The sequence below is a fragment of the Schistocerca nitens genome, chromosome 9 (genome assembly GCF_023898315.1).
Source record: "Schistocerca nitens isolate TAMUIC-IGC-003100 chromosome 9, iqSchNite1.1, whole genome shotgun sequence".
NCBI lineage: Eukaryota > Metazoa > Arthropoda > Insecta > Orthoptera > Acrididae > Schistocerca > Schistocerca nitens.
This window is the reverse complement of record NC_064622.1, coordinates 290,729,001-290,754,929: the sequence shown is the minus strand read 5'-3', so window position 1 is coordinate 290,754,929 and position 25,929 is coordinate 290,729,001. Positions and strand designations below refer to the sequence as shown.

At 43.9% G+C, this 25,929-nt stretch overlaps 1 protein-coding gene across 1 annotated transcript in view; it reads left to right on the top strand.

Annotated features, from left to right (window-relative positions):
- LOC126204186 (cubilin-like) overlaps positions 1 to 25,929 on the top strand; it is a 1,516,445-nt gene that overhangs the window by 43,087 nt on the left and 1,447,429 nt on the right. The window contains exon 3 of the mRNA XM_049938590.1: positions 21,835 to 21,964. Within this exon, the coding sequence (XP_049794547.1) occupies positions 21,835 to 21,964 (130 nt within the window). The remainder of the gene's footprint in view (positions 1 to 21,834; positions 21,965 to 25,929) is intronic.

Genomic DNA, 25,929 nt, shown 5'->3' with positions numbered 1-25,929 from the left:
AGAAAGCAGGTGTTGACAGATGTGAAAATTACCAAACTATCAGTTTAATAAGTCACAGCTGCAAAATACTAACGCGAATTCTTGACAGACGAATGGAAAAGCTGGTAGAAGCCGACCTCGAGGAAGATCAGTTTGGATTCCGTAGAAATGTTGGAACACGTGAGGCAATACTGACCTTACGACTTATCTTAGAAGAAAGATTAAGGAAAGGCAAACCTACGTTTCTAGCATTTGTAGACTTAGAGAAAGCTTTTGACACCGTTGATTGGAATACTCTCTTTCAAATTCTGAAGGTGTCAGGGGTAAAATACAGGGAGCGAAAGGCTATTTACAATTTGTACAGGAACCAGATGGCAGTTATAAGAGTCGAGGGGCATGAAAGAGAAGCAGTGGTTGGGAAGGGAGTGAGACAGGGTTGTAACCTCTCCCCGATGCTATTCAATCTGCATATTGAGCAAGCAGTAAAGGAAACAAAAGATAAATTTGGGGTAGGTATTAAAATCCATGGAGAAGAAATAAAAACTTGGAGGTTCACCGATGACATTGTAATTCTGTCAGAGACAGCAAAGGACTTGGCAGAGCAGTTGAACGGAATGGACAGTCTTGAAAGGAGGCTATAAGATGAACATCAACAAAAGCAAAACGAGGATAATGGAATGTAGTCAAATTAAGTCGGGTGATGCTGAGGGAATTAGATTAGGAAATGAAACACTTAAAGTAGTAAATGAGTTATGTTATTTGGGGAGCAAAATAACTGATGATGGTCGAAGTAGAGAGGATATAAAATGTAGACTGGTAATGGCAAGGAAAGCGTTTCTGAAGAAGAGAAATTTGTTAACATCGAGTATTGATTTAAGTGTCAAGAAGTCGTTTCTGAAAGTATTTGTGTGGAGTGTAGCCATGTATGGAAGTGAAACATGGACTATAAATAGTTTAGACAAGAAGAGAATAGAAGCTTTCGAAATGTGGTGCTACAGAAGAATGCTGAAGATTAGATGGGTAGATCACATAACTAATGAGGAGGTATTGAATAGAATTGGGGAGAAGAGGAGTTTGTGGCACAACTTGGCTAGAAAAAGGGATCGGTTGGTAGAACATGTTCTGAGGCATCAAGGGATCACCAATTTAGTACTGAAGGGCAGCTTGGACGGTAAAAATCGTAGAGGGAGACCAAGAGATGAATACACTAAGCAGATTCAGAAGGATGTAGGCTGCAATAGGTACTGGGAGATGAAGAAGCTGGCACAAGATAGAGTAGCATGGAGAGCTGCATCAAACCAGTCTCAGGACTGAAGACAACAACAACAACAACAATCTTATGGCATTACAAGATGGCATCCAAGATAGACAGCTATGAGATCATATAGCTGGAGGTACTGCCAAGCTGGTTTCAAACTCCAGTGTTACAGCGCCTATGAAATGCGATGCGTACAGACGACTCATCTACTTTCTTCCCGCTCATGACCAAGGTCGCTCCAGGCACAAACGCATCGCATCCACTCAAGCCCGATGGTGCAAGTGACAGCGCTGCTAGGAAAAAGAGTTCATTTTCCAGATGGTGTGTGTGCGTGAATTTACATATTGGACGACTGGCATTTTCCCAAATACAGAGAAACTCACAAAGCCCCATGGATGCTAGGCAGCAGTTGACCACTGCCACTTGCGGCGTTGTACAGATGAAGTCTATAAAATTATTTCTCCAGTTCTTTGTGAGGAGCCCAGACAATGTATGTTACTTACCTGAATCCAGTAAGTGAGGAGGAGGAAAAATATGAAGTGAATGAATAAATACAACGCTTTTCTGAAGATAAGTGTTTTTATTTGTAAACCAATTCAATAGTAGTCGTACAGTTTCTGAAACATTCATTAACCTGTGTTTTTCATTTCTTCATCCGACTGAGTGCAGGACAACCGTCTTCCCACGACATTTGATGTAAAGTGTGCTGTCCTCTTCACACAGCACTCCATCATCATCCCACCATTTTGCATGATAACGCAACGTCTTTAAACGTAAATTGTCCAAACTCACATAAAACCACTGTGTGCTGTGATGATGTTCGCTCTTTGAGGAATCAATGTAAAGTACGTCACATGTTGTGTAACACCTCTACATTTATCCTACACATAGTTACAATTCCTGTTAGTGGCAAGTAGTTCATGGGATGGTCATGTATGCGTGCACTGCGGTGTGTGAAGGGTTGTGTTATTCAAGTTCAGTATCTATGTCCGCAGTTCCAGTCTTCGGTGCCTTGTGTTACTTTGAATAATACACTACTGGCCATTAAAATTGCTACACCACGAAGATGACGTGCTACAGACGCGAAATTTAACCGACAGGAAGAAGATGCTTAGCTTTACAGAGCATTCACACAACTGTTTCTCATACACAAACAGCAGTTGACCGGCGTTGCCTGGTGAAACGTTGTTGTGATGCCTCGTGTAAGGAGGAGAAATGCGTACCATCACGTTTCCGACTTTGATAAAGGTCGGATTGTAGCCTATCGCGATTACGGTTTATCTCTCGTGACATTGCTGCTCGCGTTGGTCGAGATCCAATGACTATTAGCGGAATATCGAATCGGTGGGTTCAGGAGAGTAATCCGGAACGCCGTGCTGGATCCCAACGGCCTCGTATCACAAGCAGTCAAGATGACAGGCTTCTTATCCTCATGGCTGTAACGGATCGTGCAGCCACGTCTCGATCCCTGAGTCAACAGATGGGGACGTTTGCAAGACAACAACCATCTGCACGAACAGTTCGACGACGTTTGCAGCAGCATGGACTATCAGCTCGGAGACCATGGCTGCGGTTACCCTTGACGCTGCATCACAGACAGGAGCGCCTGCAATGATGTACTCAACGACGAGCCTGGGTACACGAATGGCAAAACGTCATTTTTTCGGATGAATCCAGGTTCTGTTTACGGCATCATGATGGTCGCGTCCGTGTTTGGCGACATCGCGATGAACGCACATTGGAAGCGTGTATTCGTCATCGCCATACTGGCGTATCACCCAGCGTGATGGTATGGGGTGCAATTGGTTACACGTCTCGGTCACCTCTTGTTCTCAATGACGGCACTTTGAACAGTGAACGTTACATTTCAGATGTGTTATGACCTGTGGCTCTACCCTTCATTCGATCCCTGCGGAACCCTACATTTCAGCAGCATAATGCACGACCGCATGTTGCAGGTCCTGTACGGGCCTTTCTGGATACAGAAAATGTTCGACTGCTGCCCTGGCCAGAACATACTCCAGATCTCTCACCAATTGAAAACGTCTGATCAACCGTGGCCGAGCAACTGGCTCGTCACAATACGCCAGTCACTACTCGTGATGAACTGCGGTCTCGTGTTGAAGCTGCATGGGCAGCTGTACCTGTACACGTCAACCAAGCTCTGTTTGACTCAATGCCCAGGCGTATCAAGTCCGTTATTACGGCCAGAGGTGGTTGTTCTGGGTATTGATTTCTCAGGATCTATGCACCCAAATTGCGTGTAAATGTAATCACATGTCAGTTCTAGTGTAATATATTTTCGTCCCATGAATACCCGTTTATCATCTGCATTTCTTCTTGGTGTAGCAAGTTTAATGGCCAATATTGTATATGATCACTATGGGTAACAAATCCTTAAACTTCTGTGGGCTTAGTGTGTATACAAACCCATAATCAATCTCATAGTAAAATGGGTAAAATCTTTCCTACGAGGTCCGGAAGATTCAAAATTTTGCCCCAGTTGTGTGTTGGAGCTAAGTGCGGTTGGAATACCTGTGTTTAATGTGTAACTGTCTGAAATTTCCTTGTTGTTTGTCTGTTAGTTATTGCTGAGTAGAACGTTGTGTCGCACAGTGCGCGAATTCCGAGATAGCAGAGATAAAGGAGCAACGCGTCTGCATTAAATTTTGCGTGAAATTCAGGAAAATCTTTAGAGGCACACCAAATGATGCAGAAAGCCTGCGGCGATGAGTGCTTAAGCCGTCCTCTGTGTTACGAATGGTTCACACGGTTTAAAAATGACTGGACGGAAGTTAAAGATGACACCCGATCAGGACGCCCTCCGACGTCTACCGACGACGCTCAAGTCAGGAACATCATCGAAATCGTGCGTGCCAACCGAAGAGTGACTGTCCGAGAAACTGCAGAAGAAAGTATCACTTCTGTTACATCATGTCTTGAAATCCTGAGATAGCATTTTGGAAGGCATCGTGTTGCCGCCAAATTCGTATCACGGCTCATGAGTCAAGACCAGAAAGACCTTCACGTCGCAATCTGTGAACAGTTTTTGGATCGCGCAAATGAGAACGAGATGTTCCTTAAAATAATCATAACGTGATGAGACGTGGGTCTACGGTTATGATGTTGAGACCAAGGTTCAATCTTCACAATGGTCGGGAAAAGTTCTCCACGACCAACAAAAGCTCGTCAGGTCAGGTCAAATGTGAGAGCCTTGCTGATAGTTTTCTTTGACTCTGAAGGATTAGTTCATTATGAATTCATGCTACAGTGACAAACTGTTAATCGATGGTACTACCTGGATGTGCCGCGACACCTGCAAGAAAATGTGAGAAGGAAACGGCGTGAAATGTGGCGAGACAATTCATCGTTCTTGCATCACGATAACGCACCAGTACATTCATCCCTCCTGTTGTTTCATGACTACTGCACAAAAAAAAAGAAAAGAAATAACTGTGCTGCCTCATCCTCTGTACTCTCCAGACGTGGCCCCTTTGAACGTTTTTTTTTTTTTTTTTTCGGAGTTGAAAACCATGTTGAAAGGACGATGATTTTGCGACGACAGACGAGATAAAAGAAAATACGCGGTCGTCGCTTTATGTGATCCAGCAAGAGGCGTCCCAAGACTGCTTTCGTAAGTGGAAAACGGCGTTGGGAGAGGTGTATCAGTTGTGGAGGAGAGCATTTCGAAGGAGGCCATGCACAATAAGTTAAAGAAAGAACAGTAAAATTTTGTGGACAAAGTCATGTAATTTTTTGAACAGATCTCATACTTGTCATACTACTCCTTACATGCATTTGTGGAAGACAAGCTGTAAGTTAACAAATGGGAAGAACTGGGACTTTGGGTAAACTCCAGCACTGTTTATTTTACAGCTATCAAAAATATACTTGAATCCTGTTTCAGCTTCCTCTTCCTGCCAGTTTGCAGTGTTAGAATAGCAAAGCGAGGCGTTTCTAGCTGAACAGATGTCATAACCGGCCATGCTTGACGAGATGACTCTGGAAGGTTTGGGTATTCAAACAGTTCCCATGAACGTAATGGCAGTTGATCACCAGAATTCAGCAAAACTGAAAGTTTCAGATGCTTTTCGTGTGATAGAGATGTTTGTGGCTCAGGCCCCATCAATTTATCTAGCACAATTACGAGGGGGGACCAAAACTAACGGGAACTGGGTTGCGGCGGTGAGGGAGAGTGGAGGAACCCATTGTTCGACCAGGTGTCCGTTACGGTCACGCCAAATGAGTCAGTGTGCGAAGTTGTGTCACTGTGAGTGCTTCGGTTCGCCCGTGAGGGTCTTTTTTTTTACTGAAACAGCTTTTTCCATTTCGGCGAAAACATGATGGCAGATTGTCGAGAGCAACGTGCGGCTGTGAAATTTTGCATCCTGCCGGGAAGTTGGCCGCGGAAACTACTGCAAAGCTCAAGACTGCTTATGGGGATGCTGCCCTAAGTAAAACCAGAGTCTACGAGTGGTTTTCACGTGTTACAAATGTAGAAATGTCAACTGAAGACAAACCCCGTTCAGGACGCCCTTCAGCGTCAAGAAGTGACGAAAACCTCGACAAAATCAGTGCCCTCGTTCGTGGAGACTGTCGCCGAACCATTGATCAACTCTGTGAGATGTCTGGAATATTATGGAGTTCAATTCAAAGGATTTTATCCGAAGATTTGCACGTGAGAAGGGTTGCAGCCAAATTTCTCCCTCGCCTTGTCACAGACGAGGGAAGGAAGCATCGACTTCAGGCAAGTTTTGAGCTTCAAAATCAGCTCAAAGGCGACCTTGAATCTTTTTCCAAGGTGATTATTGGTTATGAATCGTGGTGCTATGGATACGACCCATAAACAAAGCAGCAATCAAGCCAGTGGAAGACAAGTGGGTTCTAGGAGCTTCAGTCCGGATCCGCGCTTCTGCTGCGGTCGCAGGTTCGAATCCTGCTTCGGGCATGGATGTGTGTGATGTCCTTGGGTTAGTTAGGTTTAAGTATTTCTAAGTTTAGGGGACCGATGACCTCAGATGTTAAGTCCCATAGTGCTTAGAGCCATTTGAACCATTTTTGAAGACAAGTGGCTCACCTCGTCCCATGAAAGCTCGCCAAGTGAAATTAATCATCAAGACAATGTTCATTTGTTTCTTCGATTGCAGAGGTGTTGTGCACGCAGAGTTTGTTCTCCGAGGCCAGACTGCCAACCATGAATTCTACTTGGAGGTTTTGCAAAGATTGAGGGGGAGTATCCGGAAGAAAACGGCAGATCTTTGGTGCACAGGCTACTGGTTCTTCCATCATGACAACGCGCCGGCCCACATTGCTCTCTCGGTAAAGCAGTTTTTGACCAAAAACGGCATGACACCGATTGTGCCGGCCGGGGTGGCCGAGCGGTTCTAGGCGCTGCAGTCTGGAACTGCGTGACTGCTATGGTCGCAGGCTCGAATCCTGCCTTGGGCATGGATGTGTGTGATGTCCTTAGGTTGTTTAGGTTTAAGTAGTTCTCTGTTCTAGGGGACTGATGACCTTAGAAATTAAGTCCCATAGTGCTCAGAGCCATTTGAACCGTTTGAACACCGATTGTCCAACCCCGCCCCTACTCACCGGATGTAGCCCTCTGTGATTTCTTGTTGTTCCACTTACTGAAAAGGGACATGAAAGGAAAGTGTTTCGCAGCTGTGGAGTAGGTAAAACAAAAATCCCGATAAATGAATTTAAAAGCTGTTTTGAACAAAGAAAGGATCGTTTGAAGTAGTGTGTTGTGCTCAATGGAGAATACTTTAAAGGTGATCAAAATTTTGTGTAAAAATATTAAGAAATAAATACGTTATGACGAATTTCCCGTTTTATGTGTGGGAGGGAGGCCTCCCTCGTATATGCTTCAAAGAAGCTCATTAACATTTGGAGTGGTGTACATGCACTGAAAGAGCCATTCTATTGATCTGTCTGTGAACCATCCAGTGTTCTGTAAGGCACTGGGATCCGATGTTGATGCTGAGACATATATTTTGAGAGACGATGTGATTCACGCGTTTCTGGTGCGGTCGATTTCGAAGCCATCAAATTTTCTGCCTTATTTCTTGAAAAAGAAAGGTGAATGCATTACGTGTAAGGTGCAATGTCACCGCTGCTGCTGGAGTCTTCTTGGGCATAAATATTCCTTCCAAATATAGGAAGCCCTTGGTTGGGATTTTTAAATCAACTAGATGTTGAATAATAATTCTTATCTCCTTGTTATTATTAAACATTGCTGAAGCAAATGGTTTGTGGGAAAAATATTCCTGTCTAATGATAAGCTTGTCTATTGAGCTGGAGTTGTTATATTGAATGATGTCACTGCAAGGTTTGAATTCTATCGTTTTAAGAAACTGATAGTTCTCGCGTGTTATCACATGCTGTTTCTGCTGCAAAGTAGTTTTCTGATACTTACGTGCGCAGTATTTATACTTTATACAGATGACGCTGTTTCAGAAGGAGAGCAACTATAATTTCCCCACTCTAAAAATCGACTAGATTCATATTCTGATCTGTAACATTCACCTCCAAATGATCTAATCTGAGAACAGTCACTGTGAGGTATATTGCTAGAATCCTCTATAATTTTATAACCTGGACCCACTGTAAGCAAGAATCCATATAGAGTATGGATTAATCGGTCATGAAGGTATGAATTTGTCATAACATTACACTCAACATGAATGTACTGACTGGCAGTATATCCACTTGCTATTTGGATTTGTAAATTTGTTAGTGTTATACTCCACTAACTCACACCTCAAGGAAACTAATAGCGATCCTATTGAACCTACATGGCCAAAGCTCACTGTCTCTTCTGTTTTTATTTCTGCTTTAAGCGTATTAACATTTGCATGTAATTCAAACCCATTTATAAATCACTTTATATATGCATATAAATCGACAGTATTGTAGGAGCAAGAAGATATTACCACAACGTCACAGCGTCCTAGATGCAATTTATTGTTTGCCTCTGTAATATTACCTGTGCTATTGTATGTTTCCTGTCCAATCAGTTCAACACTCCACTCCTCCTTGGTTCTATCTATTGGAGGAAAGTAGTACTCTTTTAATGTAGACCAACATTCTTTTAAGGTTAGAGTGTATGAGATCACATCTAAACCACAAATAATGCAGTTTAGTGCATATTAGACAAAGATGACCACAGAGATTCTTGCTGGCGGCGAAAATCTTAGAACACGGTCTTAAATCGCCAAATAAGTCGAAGCAGTAGATGGTATTCCTTTTTTTTTAACATACAAAAACCAGTGAGTCCCATATCCTCCAACAACATCTAAATTTTCAATCCCGCATTCTTTTGATTTCCGCAGTGTGCTTGGCAACCTATTCCACATAAACACAACTCAAAATTTTGGGAACTTTGAGTTTTCTGATGAGTTTAAGCAGGTCTGAGTTTGTAACTGATCTGTCTGGTAGCACTGCTAAGCGCTTTTCTTTTATGAATAACCCAAGCCCTTTCCTGTGTGGTTTTAAATATAGGCCTTTTTGATAGCAATAGCCGCATTGTCATATAATGTCTGTTAGCCTCCTGTAGTTAATGTTTCTTGCGTTATTTACTGCTTGAGTTAGGGCAGCGGCTATTCCTGCGAATAAACCTATGGCCGACAACCTCGCAAATGCAGGAATTAGAAATGGAATTATTCCACCAGATGTATTACGTATTGGCAGAATCCTAGGCGTTTCAACATATCTTTTTCTCCCTCGTTTCTTCCTCAAGGCTAGTGCCGCTGCTGATTGGATGAAATCAATCTCTTAGGTTTTTTCTTCTTTTTTATTGAACGATGAGCTTCATTAAGATTTTGCCCGAAATATATACCAGCATTCAATTTTATTTTGGCACACATTGCTTTATCGACTGTGAATGCAGGAGTACATTCTCATATATTATTATCCTTTCTTCGACATATCTATTTGGCTTTAGCAACTAGTATTTCGTCAATGCGACGATCTTTATTTGTGATGTAAGCAATATTGCGTTGCTTGCATGCATCAACTAGTACACTCATTCCCTTATTTCAACTGGTAACTTATCGTGAATACCGCTGCCAGTTCTGGTGTGTTTTATAGTGCTCATGTCATGCTACTCCACAGTTTGAGCATTATGTGTCCTGTGCCCTGTATCGAAAACATGTCCAGTTCAGAGCTGCCGGCCGCTGGTGGCCGAGCGGTTCTGGCGCTACAGTCTGGAACCGCGCGACCGCTACGGTCGCAGGTTCGAATCCTGCCTCGGGCATGGATGTGTGTGTTGTCCTTAGGTTAGTTAGGTTTAAGTAGTTCTAAGTTCTAGGGGACTTATGACCTCAGCAGTTGAGTCCCATAGTGCTCAGAGCCATTTGAACCATTTTTGAGTTCAGAGCTTTTCTGTAATTCCTCTGTACAAAGCTTCTGGCAGTTTCTTCACCTTCACTACCTTTAAGATATGTTTTCGGATTTGTGCTCAGAACTTGGGAAACTGTGAATATCTCTGTTGACCAATTCAGTAGTTAAGACTTTTCAAACGCAGTTTTGAATTTGTATATACGCCAAATCACATACACTGAAGTTCTAATTGTGTGAATCCACCATCTTAATATGATTGTGTACTGTACTTAGCTCATTGTCATGGGCATCAGTAGGTCTCATTTTAAAGGTTTGATTACCACTTTGAAATGCCTAGTGTAAAATTCACCTCCATGGACAGTTCGAAGATTTCAGGGCACCAGTTCCTTCTAGTCTGCAGCAGTTGCTGAAACACCTGTGCAACATCTTACCTCATCTTTACTTTCACAGGCAGAGCCCACGTGAATCTGGAATACGTGTGGTTCCCGGGTTCGATTCCCGGCGGGGTCAGGGTGATGACTTGGTGTTGTGTGCTGTCCTTAGGTTAGTTAGGTTTAAGTAGTTCTAAGTTCTAGGGGACTGATTACCATAGATGTTAAGTCCCATAGTGCTCAGAGCCATTTTTTTTTTTTGGAATACGTGTTTATGACCATTAAAATGTATTTGAAACCTTTATTTGACTGTGAGTATTCTCACATCTATGCTATCAGCCTGCTATAAATCAACCAGTCTTCTTATTATCTCATGTCTGCACCAAAATGTATTGTGCACTGGCCTGTGAAGCTCTTGAACAACTTTCTCCATAATTAATCGGTGACATGTCTTTCTCAAAGCTCCGAAATAATTGAAATGATTTCGTTCATGTCAGGTGTATCCCCTGTGGCACAATCGTTGTTTTTGTACGGGTCACTGTAATATACTGGGTGTTTGGAAATAAATGTGTGTTTTAAGGCTTTGTAGCATTTATAAAATTTGACTTACAGTTATAAATAATATATCAAATGAAAGAGCAACTCAAACAATTTTTCTTACAAGTGTTCAGTGTGAGCACCATTCATCACACATCAAGTCGAAAGCGATTTCTTCCCAAACTTAGATGAGTCTGCCAGAGTAACTGTTGCAACAATATTGTTTTTAAAGTCGGGCATATCAGCTAATAGAGGAGGCAACGAACCCCAAAGGTAAAATTCACATGGCGTCAGATAAGGTGAGCATGAACACCATGTGAAACAAGCTCTGTCATCCAGCCCCTTGCGACCAATCCAGTGGTCGTGTACAACGTCGTTTAACCAGCCACGTACTGAGTGATGCCAGTGAAGTGGCGCACCACCTTGCTGCCAAATAAAGTTCGGTGGTTCCACTTCCTCCAATTGAGGCAAGAGCCATAATTCTAGCACATTAAGTCAAGAAACACCAGTTACAGTTGCTTGATTGAAAACAAAGGCCTGTGAGGAAGTAACTCTGTGAAGTCGCCCCGAACAATATCGCTGTCCTGAGGTAGCTTGACTAATCTCTCTGGACCTTCAGCTGGTTCGCTCTGATTGATGTTTGTGTCAACATCGTTTGTACTTTGTAGGACAATGAAATACATTTCTATGGATCATAAAACCTGTCAGTTGTTGTTATATGTAACTACACTGAATAGGCAAAGAAACTGGTACACCTGCCTAACATCGTGTAGGGCCCCTGCGAGCACGGAGAAGTGTCGCGACACGATATGGCGTGGACTCGACTAATGTCTGAAGTAGTGCTGGAGGGAACTGACACCATGAATCCTGCAGGGCTGTCCATAAATCCGTAAGAATACTAGGGAGTGGGGATTTCTTCTGAACAGCACGTTGCAAGGTATCCCAGATATGTTCAATAATTTTCATGTCTGTGGAGTTTGGTGGTCACCGGAAGTGCTTAAACTCAGAAGAGTGTTCCTGGGGCCACTCTGTAGCAGTTCTGGACGTGTGGAGTGTAGCATTGTCCTTCTGGAATTGCCCAAGTCCGTCGAAATGGACAGTGGACATGAATAGATGCAGGTGATCAGACATGATGCTTACGTATGTGTCACCTGTCAGAGTCGTATCTAGAAGCATCATGGGTCGCATATCACTCCAACTGCACACGCCCCACACAATTACATAGCCTCCACCAGCTTTAACAGTCTATTGCTAACATGCAGGGTCCACGGATTCATGAGGTTATCTCCGTAGCAGTACACGTCCATCCGCTCGCCACAATTTGAAACGAGACTACTCCGACCAGGCAACATGTTTCAACAGTCCAATGGCGGTGCCGGCCGCGGTGGCCGTGCGGTTCTGGCGCTGCAGTCCGGAACCGCGGGACTGCTACGGTCGCAGGTTCGAATCCTGCCTCGGGCATGGGTGTGTGTGATGTCCTTAGGTTAGTTAGGTTTAAGTAGTTCTAAATTCTAGGGGACTTATGACCTAAGATGTTGAGTCCCATAGTGCTCAGAGCCGTCCAATGGCGGTGTTGACGGGCCCTTGCGAGTTGTAAAGCTTTGTGTCGCGCAGTCATCAAGGGTGCACGAGTGGGCTACGGCTCCGAAAGCCCATATCGATGATGTTTCGCTGAATGGTTCACACGCTGACACTTGTTGATGGCCCAGGACCTGAAATCTGCAGAAATCTATGGAAGGGTTGCACTTTTTCCGGCCGCAGCGATGTCGGAGATTTGATGTTTTACCCCATTCCTGATAATTACAGTGCACTTATGAAGTTGTCGTACGGGGAAATCCCCGCTTCATCGCTACCTCGGAGACGCTGTGTCCCATCGCTCGTGCGCCGACTATAACATCACGTTCAAACCAACTTGTTTGCCATTGTAGGAGCAGTAACCGACCTCACAACTGCGCCGGACACTTGCCTTATATACACCATGTGGTCGAAAGTATCCAGACACCAGCCTGGCGCCCTCCATCGGTAACGCTGGATTTCAGTATCTTGTTGGCCCACCCTTAACCTTGATGACAGCTTCTACGCTCGCAGGCATACGTTCAATCAGGTGCTGGAAGGTTTCTTGGCGAATGGCAGCCCATTCTTTTCGGAGTGCTGCACTGAGGAGAGGTATCGATGTCGGTCGGTGAGACCTGGCACTAAGTAGGCGTTTCAAAACATCCCAAAGGTGTTCTGTAGGATTCAGGTCAGGACTCTGTGCAGGTAGTCCATTGCATCGATGTTATTGTCGTGTAACTACTCCCCCACAGGCCGTGCATTATGAACAGGTGTTTGATCGTGTTGGACGATACAATCGCCATCCCTGAATTGCTCGTCAACAGTGGGAAGCAAGAAGGTGCTTAAAACATCAATGTAGGCCTGTACTGTGATAGTGCCACACAAAACATCAAGGGGTGCAAGCCCCCTCCGTGAAACACACGACCACATCATAACACCACTGCCTCCGAATTTTACCCTTGGCACTACACACGCTGGCAGATGACGTTCACTGGGCATTCGCCATACCCACACCCTGCCATCGGATCGCCACACTGTCTACCGTGATTCGTCACTCCACAAGACGTTTTTCGAGTGTTCCATCGACCAATGTTTGCGCTTCTTACACCAAGCGAGGTGTGGTTTGGCATTTACCAGCGTGATGTGTGGCTTATGAGCAGCCGCTCGAACATGAAATCCAAGTTTTCCCACCTCCCGCCTAACTGTCATAGTACTTGCAGTGGATTCTGATGCAGGTTGGAATTCCTGTGTAATAGTCTGGATAAATGTCTGCCTATGACACATTACGACTCTCTTCAGCTGTCGGCGGTCTCTGTCAGTCAACAGACGAGGTCGGCCTGTACGGTTTTGTGCAGTACCTGTCCCTTCACGTTTCCGCTTCACTATCACATCGGAAACAGTTGACCTAGGGATGTTTAGGAGTGTGGAAATCACGCGTACAGACGTATGACACAGGTGACACCCAATCACCTGACCATGTTCGAAGTCCGTGAGTTCCGCGGAGCGCCCCATTCTGCTCTCTCACGATGTCTAATGACAACTGACGTCGCTGATATGGAGTACCTGGCAGTAGGTGGCAGCACAATGCATCTAATATGAAAAACGTATGTTATTCGGGGTGTCCGGATTCATTTGATCAAATAGTGTAGGTGTTGCCAACCGCAGCGCCGTATTCTGCCTGTTTACGTATCTCAATGTACTATCTGAAGTACTGGATTTCCTGCAGGCCCATAAACTTTCTGCCAGGATATGGTTAAAAAAACGTTCAATTTAGGCGAGTCTCGTTGGAACTGTATCATCTCGTGGCGATTTGTTGACTCCTAGATGTGCACATTGTGCGTGCTCATATTTCTACTTACAAGGGAACCTCCCCATCGCACCCCCCTCAGATTTAGTTATACGTTGGCACAGTGGATAGGCCTTGAAAAACTGAACACAGATCAATCGAGAAAACAGGAAGAAGTTGTGTGGAACCGTGAAAAAAATTAGTAAAATATACAAACTGAGTAGTCCATGCGCAAGATAGGCAACATCAAGGACGATTTGAGCTCGGGAGCGCCGTGGTCCCATGGTTAGCGTGAGTAGCTACAGAGCGAGAGGTCCTTGGTCTTTCCTTAACTAAAAATTTTACTTCCTTTATTTTCGCAAAGTTATGATCTGTCCGTTCGTTCATTGACGTCTCTGTTCACTGCAATAAGTTTAGTGTCTGTGTTTTGCGACCGCACCGCAAAACCGTGCGATTAGTAGACGAAAGGACGTGCCTTTCCAATGGGAACCGAAAACATTTGATCGCAAGGTCACAGGTCAACCGATTCCTCCACGGGAAAACACGTCTGATATTTTCTATACGACACTGGTGACGGCATGTGCGTCACATGACAGGAATATGTTGTCGACCCACCTAACTTGTACGCGTGGCGAATGGGTAAAAAGATTCTTCTACCTTGCTCGATTTAGGTTTTCTTGTGGATGTGATAATCATTCCCAAAAAAGTGATGAAAACATAAGAGTTTTGTCACATAAACTGAAAATAAAAAATTAAAATTTTCACTTGAGGGAAGAATTGAACCAAGGACCTCTCGTTCTACATCTGCTCACGCTAACCACGGGACCACTGCTCTCGTGAGCTGACATTGTCCTTGATGTTGCCTATGTTGCACATGGACTACTCAGTTTGTATATTTTGCTTATTTTTTCATAGTTCCACACAACGTCTTCCTGTTGTCTCGATTGATCTGTGTTCAGTTTTTCAAGGCCTATCCACTGTGCCAACGTATAACTAAATCTGAGGGGGGGTGCGATGGGGAGGTTCCCTTGTTAGGTGAAATGTCGATGCATCACTGATTGCAACATGATCCAGAAAATCTTCGTTGTTATGCAGCAACATTTTGTTTGCAAAGTTGGCACATAAACTGTAATTTGTAAGTTTTAGAGTTTGTAACAATTGCAAACGATGAGGACATTGTTATAAGTCGTTCAACACATTCTTTAGTCACTTGTGGTCGTTCCATTTTCTTCTCATTGCACACAGGTATACAAACTAAACAAACCCGTTTGAGTTACTCTTTCATTTGATGTATTATAATTGTAAGTTGAATGTAATAATTGCTAAAAGTCTAAAAACCAGTATATTTAGTTTGAAACGCCCTTTATTTACTGCAGAGGTAGATTGTTCAGTCAGTTACGCTGAATTTCAATGCCTTTGCCTGTGCTCTGTGCAGCTGTTGACATGTGTTTAATTATATTACTGTGTTCATTACTGTTTAAGGCTTTCACTCGTCCTTGTTGTCCGTTTCTGTAGTGCAGCGGTACCCTTACCGCCTACCACGCATGGGGGCCCGGGTTCGGTTCCCGGCAGTGGCTGGGGTGTTGTGTGTCCTTCATCATCATATTCATCATCACTGACACACAATTTGCGAAGTGGCGCCAACTAAAAAGACTTGCAATACGGCGGCCGAACTCAAAAGGGGATATCCCGGCCAATAAATGCCAATCATTTTTGTTCATAACTCGTCCTCGTTGCTTTTCCTATGTGCGTTAGTCGCGCATAATATTTCACCACACATTTTCATCTCTTTCAGGATATACTTTTGACATTCAAAGTTTGTAAGAATATCAGCTCTAATAAACAAGGTGTTCTTTTGAATTCCCTATTCTCATCTTGGACTGCATTTTTGGTTAAACGTAGGTGGTGATTACCTAACTTATATGGTTTCTTCCTGCTGATCCAGCATGTTCTGTCTAACTCGCCATAATTGTGACAATTAATGGAACCGGTAACAGCATATGCTTCCTCTTCTTTTTCTTTGACTCAATTTTTCCGTCAGCTTATGGATGCATGTGCTATACAACCTCAGAACGAGTGTACAACACATGTGAAAAATTGGTCATTAAACTTCCTCATTCTATCAATAATCACGAAGTCATACTGCATGTGATTCCAGCAGTTTCCGCATATGTTAACATATTCATTGAATGTTATGTCAGCTCCTACATGCGCTTGGTAAATATGTTTTAAAATTATATTATCCTATCTCAATGTGATAATAAGGCCTCCATTATTCATTAACAACTGCCTTGGAATCCTGGAATGTCTCGCTCGAATAAGACATCGGCTGTCATACGACGGCCGAAAAAAACATATTTGCTTATTTGATCCCGATTTCCGCTACAACATCGTCAAATATATATAGACTGTTCAGTTTTACCTTCTCAGGAAAGTCTGCTATGTTCCTCCATCAATGACATGCAAGATTACCTTTAATATCTGATATTTGAGATGAAATAGGGTTTTTTGGAAAATATATACATGCTCTAAGTAACTCCCCTCATGATGTGTTAACAGTGACAGAATAAGATCAGTCTTCGCACAGTCACATGGCCCAACAATCAAAGCACTTATATTAGGTCTACATCTTTGATTCCGCCGTTTTGCAATAGACGGCAGTAGCGGCAAGTGGGGTTCAGGTGGTTGGTCATAGATGTAATACAATAAGCTTAGGTATCTGTATACATAATGCCTTAAAATATTAGTCGATTTGTGATTGCATATTAAGGTTATTCGCGATTAAGTACGTCAACTTACGTACCCATTTCTCGCCATTTGCGGGAAGTTTTAATTTTCTGCTTTAACATGAAAAAATCTGCGGCTGTCGCTCTTAAAATGCTGGGTAAGACCAATGGTTAGGGGACTATTAGTGGAAGAACGTGATGAGAATGTTTTCAACGCCTTATGAACGGTGATTTTGATGTCGAAGACCGGCATGGCGGTGGAAGACAGAACGTTCTCGTAGCTACTGAAACAGACGAAGACAGTCACAGGACATCATATCGAAAGCAGTTGATGCGTTCGAGCCAAGCACTGAAACACAAACGGTCATACTACAGCGATAGACACGTAAAGGTAATTTTGCAGCAGATCAGTGCTCGATCCCATGTCGCAAAACCCGTCAAAATATACATGGAAACGTTGAAATGAGAAGTCCTATACCTCCCGCCGTATTCTTCATACGTTGCTTTCTCTAACTACCACCTTTTTCGATCAGTGGCATACAGTTTGGCTGACCAGCATTTCCGATCAAACGAACAAGTGCAAAATTGAATCGATTCATGGATCCCCACAAAAGACGCCCAGTTCTTTCGCCATGGGATTCGTATGCTATCCAAAAGATGGGAGAATGTAGTGGCCAGCGATGGGAAATACTATGAATCATAATTTTTTTGTAAGTTTTTCACAATAAAGCCCCGAACTTAGAGAGAAAACAGCGGAAGCAAAGTTGTAGACCTCGTATTATCAGGGAGTAGTGTACCATTTCTCATCTTTTCCTGGTTTCTGGTATCCTTGTAGGATAGTCACTTACTACAACACTATTGTGGTGAAGGTAATTCGCCTGCCGCTGTGGCCAAGCGGTTATAGGCGCTTCAGTCCGGAACCGCGCTGCTGCAGCGGTCACAGGTTCGAATCCTGCCTCGGGCATGAATGTGTGTGACATCCTTAGGTTAGTTAGGTTTAAGTAGTTCTAAGTCTAGGGGACTGATGACCTCAGATGTTAAGTCCCATGGTGCTTAGAGCCATTTGAACCATTTGAAGGTAATTCGTACACTCAGTCATGCTGGCCACTGTTTGTTTACATTAGAACGCAGGGGACTTTGCAGGGAAATGAATAACACTTGTGTAGGTCTTGACCTATTTTTTATCTATAAACTCTTACACTTGGCTGTATATATAAAGAAATTTAAGCAACATCATAGTTCTGTGCATAGTCTGGCGAAGTTGATTTATGGATTTGCAACTCCATCGGTACACAGTATGAATCATAGAGTTGAGCTCTGGTTTTTTATCATGGATTGGTAGCTAACTCTGGCGGATTACTCCACGATATCTCACAGAAAGGGGGAAATATGGCTGCCACCTTATTCGACACTTTAGGTCACGATGAATTGCATAGCTGGTACCCATTAGATTGTTTGAAATCTGCTCCTTTAGATTCATGCACTCTCTGTTGTTAAATATTTTAACTGTACCAGGGAAACCACCTGCAGAGAAGGTGTGATCACCTAGATGGAGAGTGCACTTTTCTGTGGAAAGAGGCTGAAATCTGTATTGACACATTGCATAGTCGGCACCATTCATCCACTGGATAATATTACGTTGATGACACTGAATCAAGCATCTCCAAATACCACAACCGAGGAGAACTCCCTATTTGCCATCATACTGGCACTGATATGCTTATAGCCGGTAGTGTTTAAACTGTAACTTTACTGAACAGCATTATTTCCACATCAAGTGGTTGCCGCTGCAATTAAAAAGATTATTAGTTAAACCTGTACGTTTTTTTCTTTTACATTCCTATTCATCATGATCAGCACTAATACTTAAACTGCCTCCTCACAGGCAGTGCTGATGTACAACATGAAATCTTTACTTTTTGACCATTCTCTCAGAAATGCATGAACTATATTTCAATCTCTGTAAATATATACCATTTGGTAATTTTAAAAAAAAAACTGATCTGTGCTGGCAGTTCATTATCTCCACCAAATTAATATAATTATTATCATTGATGCTATAGCAATGGTATGTATAGCAGTGGTGATCGCAGTCATGTTATATTTCTTTGAATACAGTAATTAATCCATTGATATTCTGGAGCTAATTACCTATGTGTATGTTGCAAAAAGGTGTCTATGAATGAGTGGTTGAAACATTGTTAAAGACATGAAAGTATTCTAAGCAGCTTTGTGTTTACTGTGAAGTGGCATGCTGAAGTCACAGCATGCTGGATACTGAATTTTGGCTGACAAGCACTCAGCAATAGCGACAGCACCTCAGAGTCAAAGACAACACATTAGCCCAACATGCAATGCATGCTGTCTACTCAAGACTACATAGGTATGAGTTCTAAAATTGTTGTTATTATTATTACGTCACTAGAAGCAGGGTGCTGTATGTCTAGCATCAGTCATATCTATCAGTGAACAAACCTTACATTAATGTGTTACACTACAGTCATCAACACAGCTATCCCATATGTAGAGATAGTTCAACTGTTGGCACTTTATGAGCTGAAAGTGTGTGTGTGAAATAAAAAAAAACGCATTTCTCTAGGATGTATTTATTTACACAGCAACGATTTTACACTATTCCTCATGATTCCTATACACACTTGCGGACTGTTGCTGCTGCTGCTGCTGAAATGAACAGCTCCATGTCCTGTTGTGGCACTCCCATATCCTGATCCAGTTGTAGCTGTGTTAACACATTAATAATAATGGTACCGTAAGTGTAATGTCATACATGCTCATCACATAATAATAATAAAAATCATGGAAAGCTGAATACTTAACTGGTAGGTCACTTCAGCAGTTGCAGTGAGGGTCCACATAGGAAATGCACTGCTGCCATTTAGCCACTATCACTTCATGTGGTGGGAGAATGGAAAGTTATTTTAAAAAGGCTATACTATTCCAGCATATGCAACACTTCATGTTGCTGAACCTAAACTGGTAATGCATCGTCTTGCCATTCAGTTGCATTGTCATTATTTGTTGAACAATATCCCTCCTGTCTACAATTATATGATCCTCTGTTATCATGCTTTTCCATTCTTGGTGCTTAAAGCAGCGAGTACATTTCTCTGGTGTTTTTAACAGACAGGCTTGTTATAGTCTTCTTTGTTCAATACAAGCCTCTCATCAGTAGAACACATGAGACCTAGACATACATTCAAACAGGGAAAAAAATTATGGCACTCAGCAACGGCATTATTAAAATTGTTTGAGTGATCGGGAGCTGAACTTGTATGCCAGCATTATGCATTTACAAATATTATGCATGTTAATGTAAAATAGACATGGCATCACAATTGTAGGACTCATCATGTCACAGCTTCTCTAAGCATACAGCAGTAAATCAGCACTGTGTGGAAATTAACTCCACGATGAGTGGGGATATGGGAGGGAAGGATGTAACCTTCACAGAGCAGAGACACAATGGTGTCAGAATTCCTGGAGCAATGCTGTTATCACCTTAGTGCACGGGGCTGGTTGTAATGATGTCGGCATTTCAGGAACTCCGATGATGATGTCAGCAGCTAGGCCCAGAACATACAATGACACTCTACTTCCCTTCCCTACTACACACATTAAAAAAGGTTTTGCATCACCTTGGTTCCCACAACTCCTGAAGATAGACGTTGACTGTGGATATTGTATTACAAACACAGTCTCTTTAACTGTTTATAGATGTAACTAAACCCGCCCAAAGATGTCAACAATCATGCATGAGCAGCGCCTATTACACAGAGGGGGTCCGACAGCCGATCAGTTCCAGACATTCCACCAAGAAGGAGGTACATGGCTCGTGTTGTCTGTAGTTCAACCATGCCTAGACGGTTAATACTGCGGTTCGATCGCATCTGCGTTGTTACTTTGTGCCAGGAAGGGCTCTCAACAAGGGAGGTATCCAGGTGTCTTGGAGTGAACCAAAGCAATGTTGCTCGGAAATGGCAGAGAGACAGAAACTGTTGATGACATGCCTCGCTCTGGCCGCCCAAGGGCTACTACTGCAGAGGATGACCGCTACCTACGGATTATGCCTCGGACGAATCCTGACAGCAACGCCACCATGTTGAATAATGCTTTTCGTGCAGTCACAAGATGTCGCGTTACGACTCAGGCTGTGTGCAGTGGGCTGCATGATGTGCAACTTCACTCCCGACGTTCATGGCGAGGTCCATCTTTGCAACCACGACACCGTGCAGCGCGGTACAGATGGGCCCAACGACACGCCGAATGGACCACTCAAAATTGCCATCACGTTCTCTTCACTGATGAGTGTCGCATATACCTTCAACCAAACTATCGTCGGAGACGTGTTTGGAGGCAACCCAGTCAGACTGGACGCCCTAGACACACTGTCTAGCGAGTGTAGCAAGGTAAAGGTTCGCTGCTGTTTTGGGGTCTCATTATGTGGGTCCGACCTACGCCGCTGGTGGTCATGGAAGGCGCCGTAATGGCTATACGATACGTGAATGCCATCCTCCGACCGATAGTGCAACCATATTGGTAGCATATTGGTGAGGCATCGTTTTCATGGACGACTATTCGCACACCCATAGTGCACACCTTGTGAATGACTTCCTTCAGGATAACGACATCGCTCAACTAGAGCGGCCAGCATGTTTTCCAGACATGAACCCTATCGAAAATGCCTGGGATAGATTGACAAGGGCTGTTTATGGACGACGTGACCCACCAACCACTCTGAGGGATGTACACCGACTTGCCGTTGAGGAGTGGCACAATCTGGACCAACATTGCCTTGATGAAATTGTGGATAGTATGCCACGGCGAATACAGGTATGCATCAATGCAACAGGATGAGCTACTGGGTATTAGAGGTATCGGTGTGTACAGCAATCTGGACCACCACTTCTGAAGATCTCGCTGTGTGGTGGTACAACGTGCAATGTGTGGTTTTCATGAGTAATAAAAAGGGCGGAAATGATGTTTATGTTGATCTCAATTCCAATTTTCCATACAGGTTCCGGAACTCTCTGAACCGAGGTGATGAAAAACTTTTTTTGATGTGTGTATTTGTCTTATGTGGTCATTACGCTTAAAGGCACTCTGGATAGTTGCTGCTAGACATTTTAAGGTAGACACTGCTTCCAGCAATTTATCATCGATAGTGTGGTTCTATTATAGTGATTCTTTATGCCATATTGCATAATTATAACTGAACACTGACGGCAGTAAGATAACGTATTCAATCATTTTTCATTTCAGGCCTCGTATACAGATAGTGAATGGACACATGAAGCTGGTGTCGGGACTGCACAGCGATATTATTCTGGAGACAACCGGCAAGGGCTCAGTCATTGTGAATGGCCAGAACATGATGCGGATACTTCAGCTGGTGAGTTCTGCTTTCCATCCACCATACTACACGTTTAAATGAAGATTCCCAGCATAAAACTCTTTAAATAAATATGATGATCTACATCTACATCTGTACTCTGCAAGCCACCTGACGCTGTGTGACGGAGGGTACGTTGAGTACCTCTACCGGTTCTCCCTTCTACTCCAGGCTCATATTGTTCGTGGAAAGAAAGATTGTCGGTATGCCTCTGTGTGGGCTCTAATCTCTCTGATTTTATCCTCATGGTCTCTTCGCGAGATATACACTCCTGGAAATTGAAATAAGAACACCGTGAATTCATTGTCCCAGTAAGGGGAAACTTTATTGACACATTCCTGGGGTCAGATACATCACATGATCTCACTGACAGAACCACAGGCACATAGACACAGGCAACAGAGCATGCACAATGTCGGCACTAGTACAGTGTATATCCACCTTTCGCAGCAATGCAGGCTGCTATTCTCCCATGGAGACGATCGTAGAGATGTTGGATGTAGTCCTGTGGAACGGCTTGCAATGCCATTTCCACCTGGCGCCTCAGTTGGACCAGCGTTCGCGCTGGACGTGCAGACCGCGTGAGACGACGCTTCATCCAGTCCCAAACATGCTCAATGGGGGACAGATCCGGAGATCTTGCTGGCCAGGGTAGTTGACTTACACCTTCTAGAGCACGTTGGGTGGCACGGGATACATGCGGACGTGCATTGTCCTGTTGGAACAGCAAGTTCCCTTGCCGGTCTAGGAATGGTAGAACGATGGGTTCGATGACGGTTTGGATATACCGTGCACTATTCAGTGTCCCCTCGACGATCACCAGTGGTGTACAGCCAGTGTAGGAGATCGCTCCCCACACCATGATGCCGGGTGTTGGCCCTGTGTGCCTCGGTCGTATGCAGTCCTGATTGTGGCGCTCACCTGCACGGCGCCAAACACGCATACGACCATCATTGGCACCAAGGCAGAAGCGACTCTCATCGCTGAAGACGACACGTCTCCATTCGTCCCTCCATTCACGCCTGTCGCGACACCACTGGAGGCGGGCTGCACGATGTTGGGGCGTGAGCGGAAGACGGCCTAACGGTGTGCGGGACCGTAGCCCAGCTTCATGGAGACGGTTGCGAATGGTCCTCGCCGATACCCCAGGAGCAACAGTGTCCCTAATTTGCTGGGAAGTGGCGGTGCGGTCCCCTACGGCACTGCGTAGGATCCTACGGTCTTGGCGTGCATCCGTGCGTCGCTGCGGTCCGGTCCCAGGTCGACGGGCACGTGCACCTTCCGCCGACCACTGGCGACAACATCGATGTACTGTGGAGACCTCACGCCCCACGTGTTGAGCAATTCGGCGGTACGTCCACCCGGCCTCCCGCATGCCCACTATACGCCCTCGCTCAAAGTCCGTCAACTGCACATACGGTTCACGTCCACGCTGTCGCGGCATGCTACCAGTGTTAAAGACTGCGATGGAGCTCCGTATGCCACGGCAAACTGGCTGACACTGACGGCGGCGGTGCACAAATGCTGCGCAGCTAGCGCCATTCGACGGCCAACACCGCGGTTCCTGGTGTGTCCGCTGTGCCGTGCATGTGATCATTGCTTGTACAGCCCTCTCGCAGTGTCCGGAGCAAGTATGGTGGGTCTGACACACCGGTGTCAATGTGTTCTTTTTTCCAAAAATGGTTCAAATGGCTCTGAGCACTATGGGACTCAACTTCTGAGGTCATTAGTCCCCTAGAACTTAGAACTAGTTAAACCTAACTAACCTAAGGACATCACAAACATCCATGCCCGAGGCAGGATTCGAACCTGCGACCGTAGCGGTCCTGCGGTTCCAGACTGCAGCGCCTTTAACCGCACGGCCACTTCGGCCGGCGTTCTTTATTCCATTTCCAGGAGTGTACATAGGAGGGAGCAATATACTGCTTGACTTCTCGGTGAAGATATGTTCTCGAAACTTCAACAGAAGCCCGTACCGAGCTACTGAGCGTCTCTCCTGCAGAGTCTTCCACTGGAGTGTATCTATCATCTCTTTAACGCTTTCGCGATTAGTAAATGATCCTGTAACGAAGCGGCTGCTCTCCGTTGGATCTTCTCTATCTCTTCTATCAACCCTATCTGGTACGGATCCCACACTGGTGAGCAATATTCAAGCAGTGGGCGAACAAGTGTACTGTAACCTACTTCCTTTGTTTTCGGATTGCATTTTCTTAGGATTCTTCCAATGAATATCAGTCTGGCATATGCTATACCGACAATCAACTGTATATGATCATTCCATTTTAAATCACTCCTAATGCCTACTCCAGGCCTCGTATACAGTAACAACAGTAATTTTGCTTCTTTCCGTATTCGCCATCTACAGACCGTGATATTTCAACTGGGAGGTTACCCTCATCTGTGGCATCTAGTAGTCAGGCCTTCTAGATGAGTGGCCTGCCAAGCGAGTGCTTTTGTTATTCGTACATCAGAAATATTTTCATGATTTATCATACCCACTGCAACTATGCTCGTAATTAGAGTCCTAGTACCTAACAGTTAAGCTATAATTTATTCTCGACTTTACTTCTTAACGCAACGAAATGTATTACGCATCTGACTAATATCTTGTGCACATATCTGATGGACCCACTCCACATTTCCTTTCTGTGGCATATATTTTAATCAAAGCTTGGGCATACTAGCAAAAAATGGAGCTTATGATATAATGCCTCAACAAAATGGCTACCCACAACTCAATAATCAAGACCACCATTTGTTTCATGTATCTCCTCTTTTATTATAATAAATTCTTTCATGCTACTGTTGCATAATTTCTAGCATTACGCTTAAACACAAAAGTTAAACAAGGGATTCTCCACCCAATGGGCATGACATTACATAAGCGTTTTACTATTCTGTGGTCTTGTAATGTTTCTGTATATTGCTACTCTGCACTTTCTGGATTGGTAAGGAATCTTTCGCTACTTCATCCTCTCCCATACTCTCATAAGCTCATTCATTAGCAACACAATGAATTTACTATTGTTCTGTACTAAGGAAAATCATGCTTGACCCACCGTATTTGAAACTAATCCGCTACTGTCTCACGCAAATCACACAGATTAAATATACAAAATAAATCACATTGACGGTATAAAACACATCTAAAAAACAAAATGTTTGGTGCTTTCCCACATCAATCAATAGTCATCCCAGATTCACACGTCACTGACCCACATAATAAATTTCCCTAACACAAACTCTGGAGGATTTATGCACATATCCCTGTGCAATGCAACACACATGGTGTTGCCTGGTAGATGGCTGCCTAACCTTAATTCTCTCTGAGTATCACAATATCAAGCTAGCGTCACACGAATGTATCTCATAATGGAAATTTTTGGTATCTTAATTATCTCACACACAGATCCTCAACTGAAGCTTGGACAAGCACTTCTATTTTTTTTATTGTCTCATAGTCAGGTTGAGACTCACACTGTACTCACCACATGGAAGTGCTAGTCTCTAATTCAAGTTCTGCACACGCAGTTCTTAAATATTTTCAACTTAGATTTGCACAGGCAAGTATTTCATCTTAATATCATCACATGCAAGTATTTCATCTTATAATTACAACACGTGGTTTCATTGTGACCGTTGGTCACTTCTGAAGACTGCTGTGTTCCCCATGAATGTTACCTGTCTTTTTCTGAACAATTCACATGAGCCTCCCACCAAACGTTTCTGAAAAGAGAAATCATTATTTTTATCTACCCTTAAATATTCCATATGCATACCAATTTCTTTTAAACTTGTTTTTATGGAGCACACATAAAACACATCTTCACACCTCAGGAACCAGTGACAGAGCGCCGAAACATGGCCGTTCATCAAGTCATCCCGTGCTTCCGCAGAAGTGGGAGAGGACCTTGCCACCGTATTGGTCAGCCACATTCCAGGCCCTCTAGTGCTCTGGTATACTT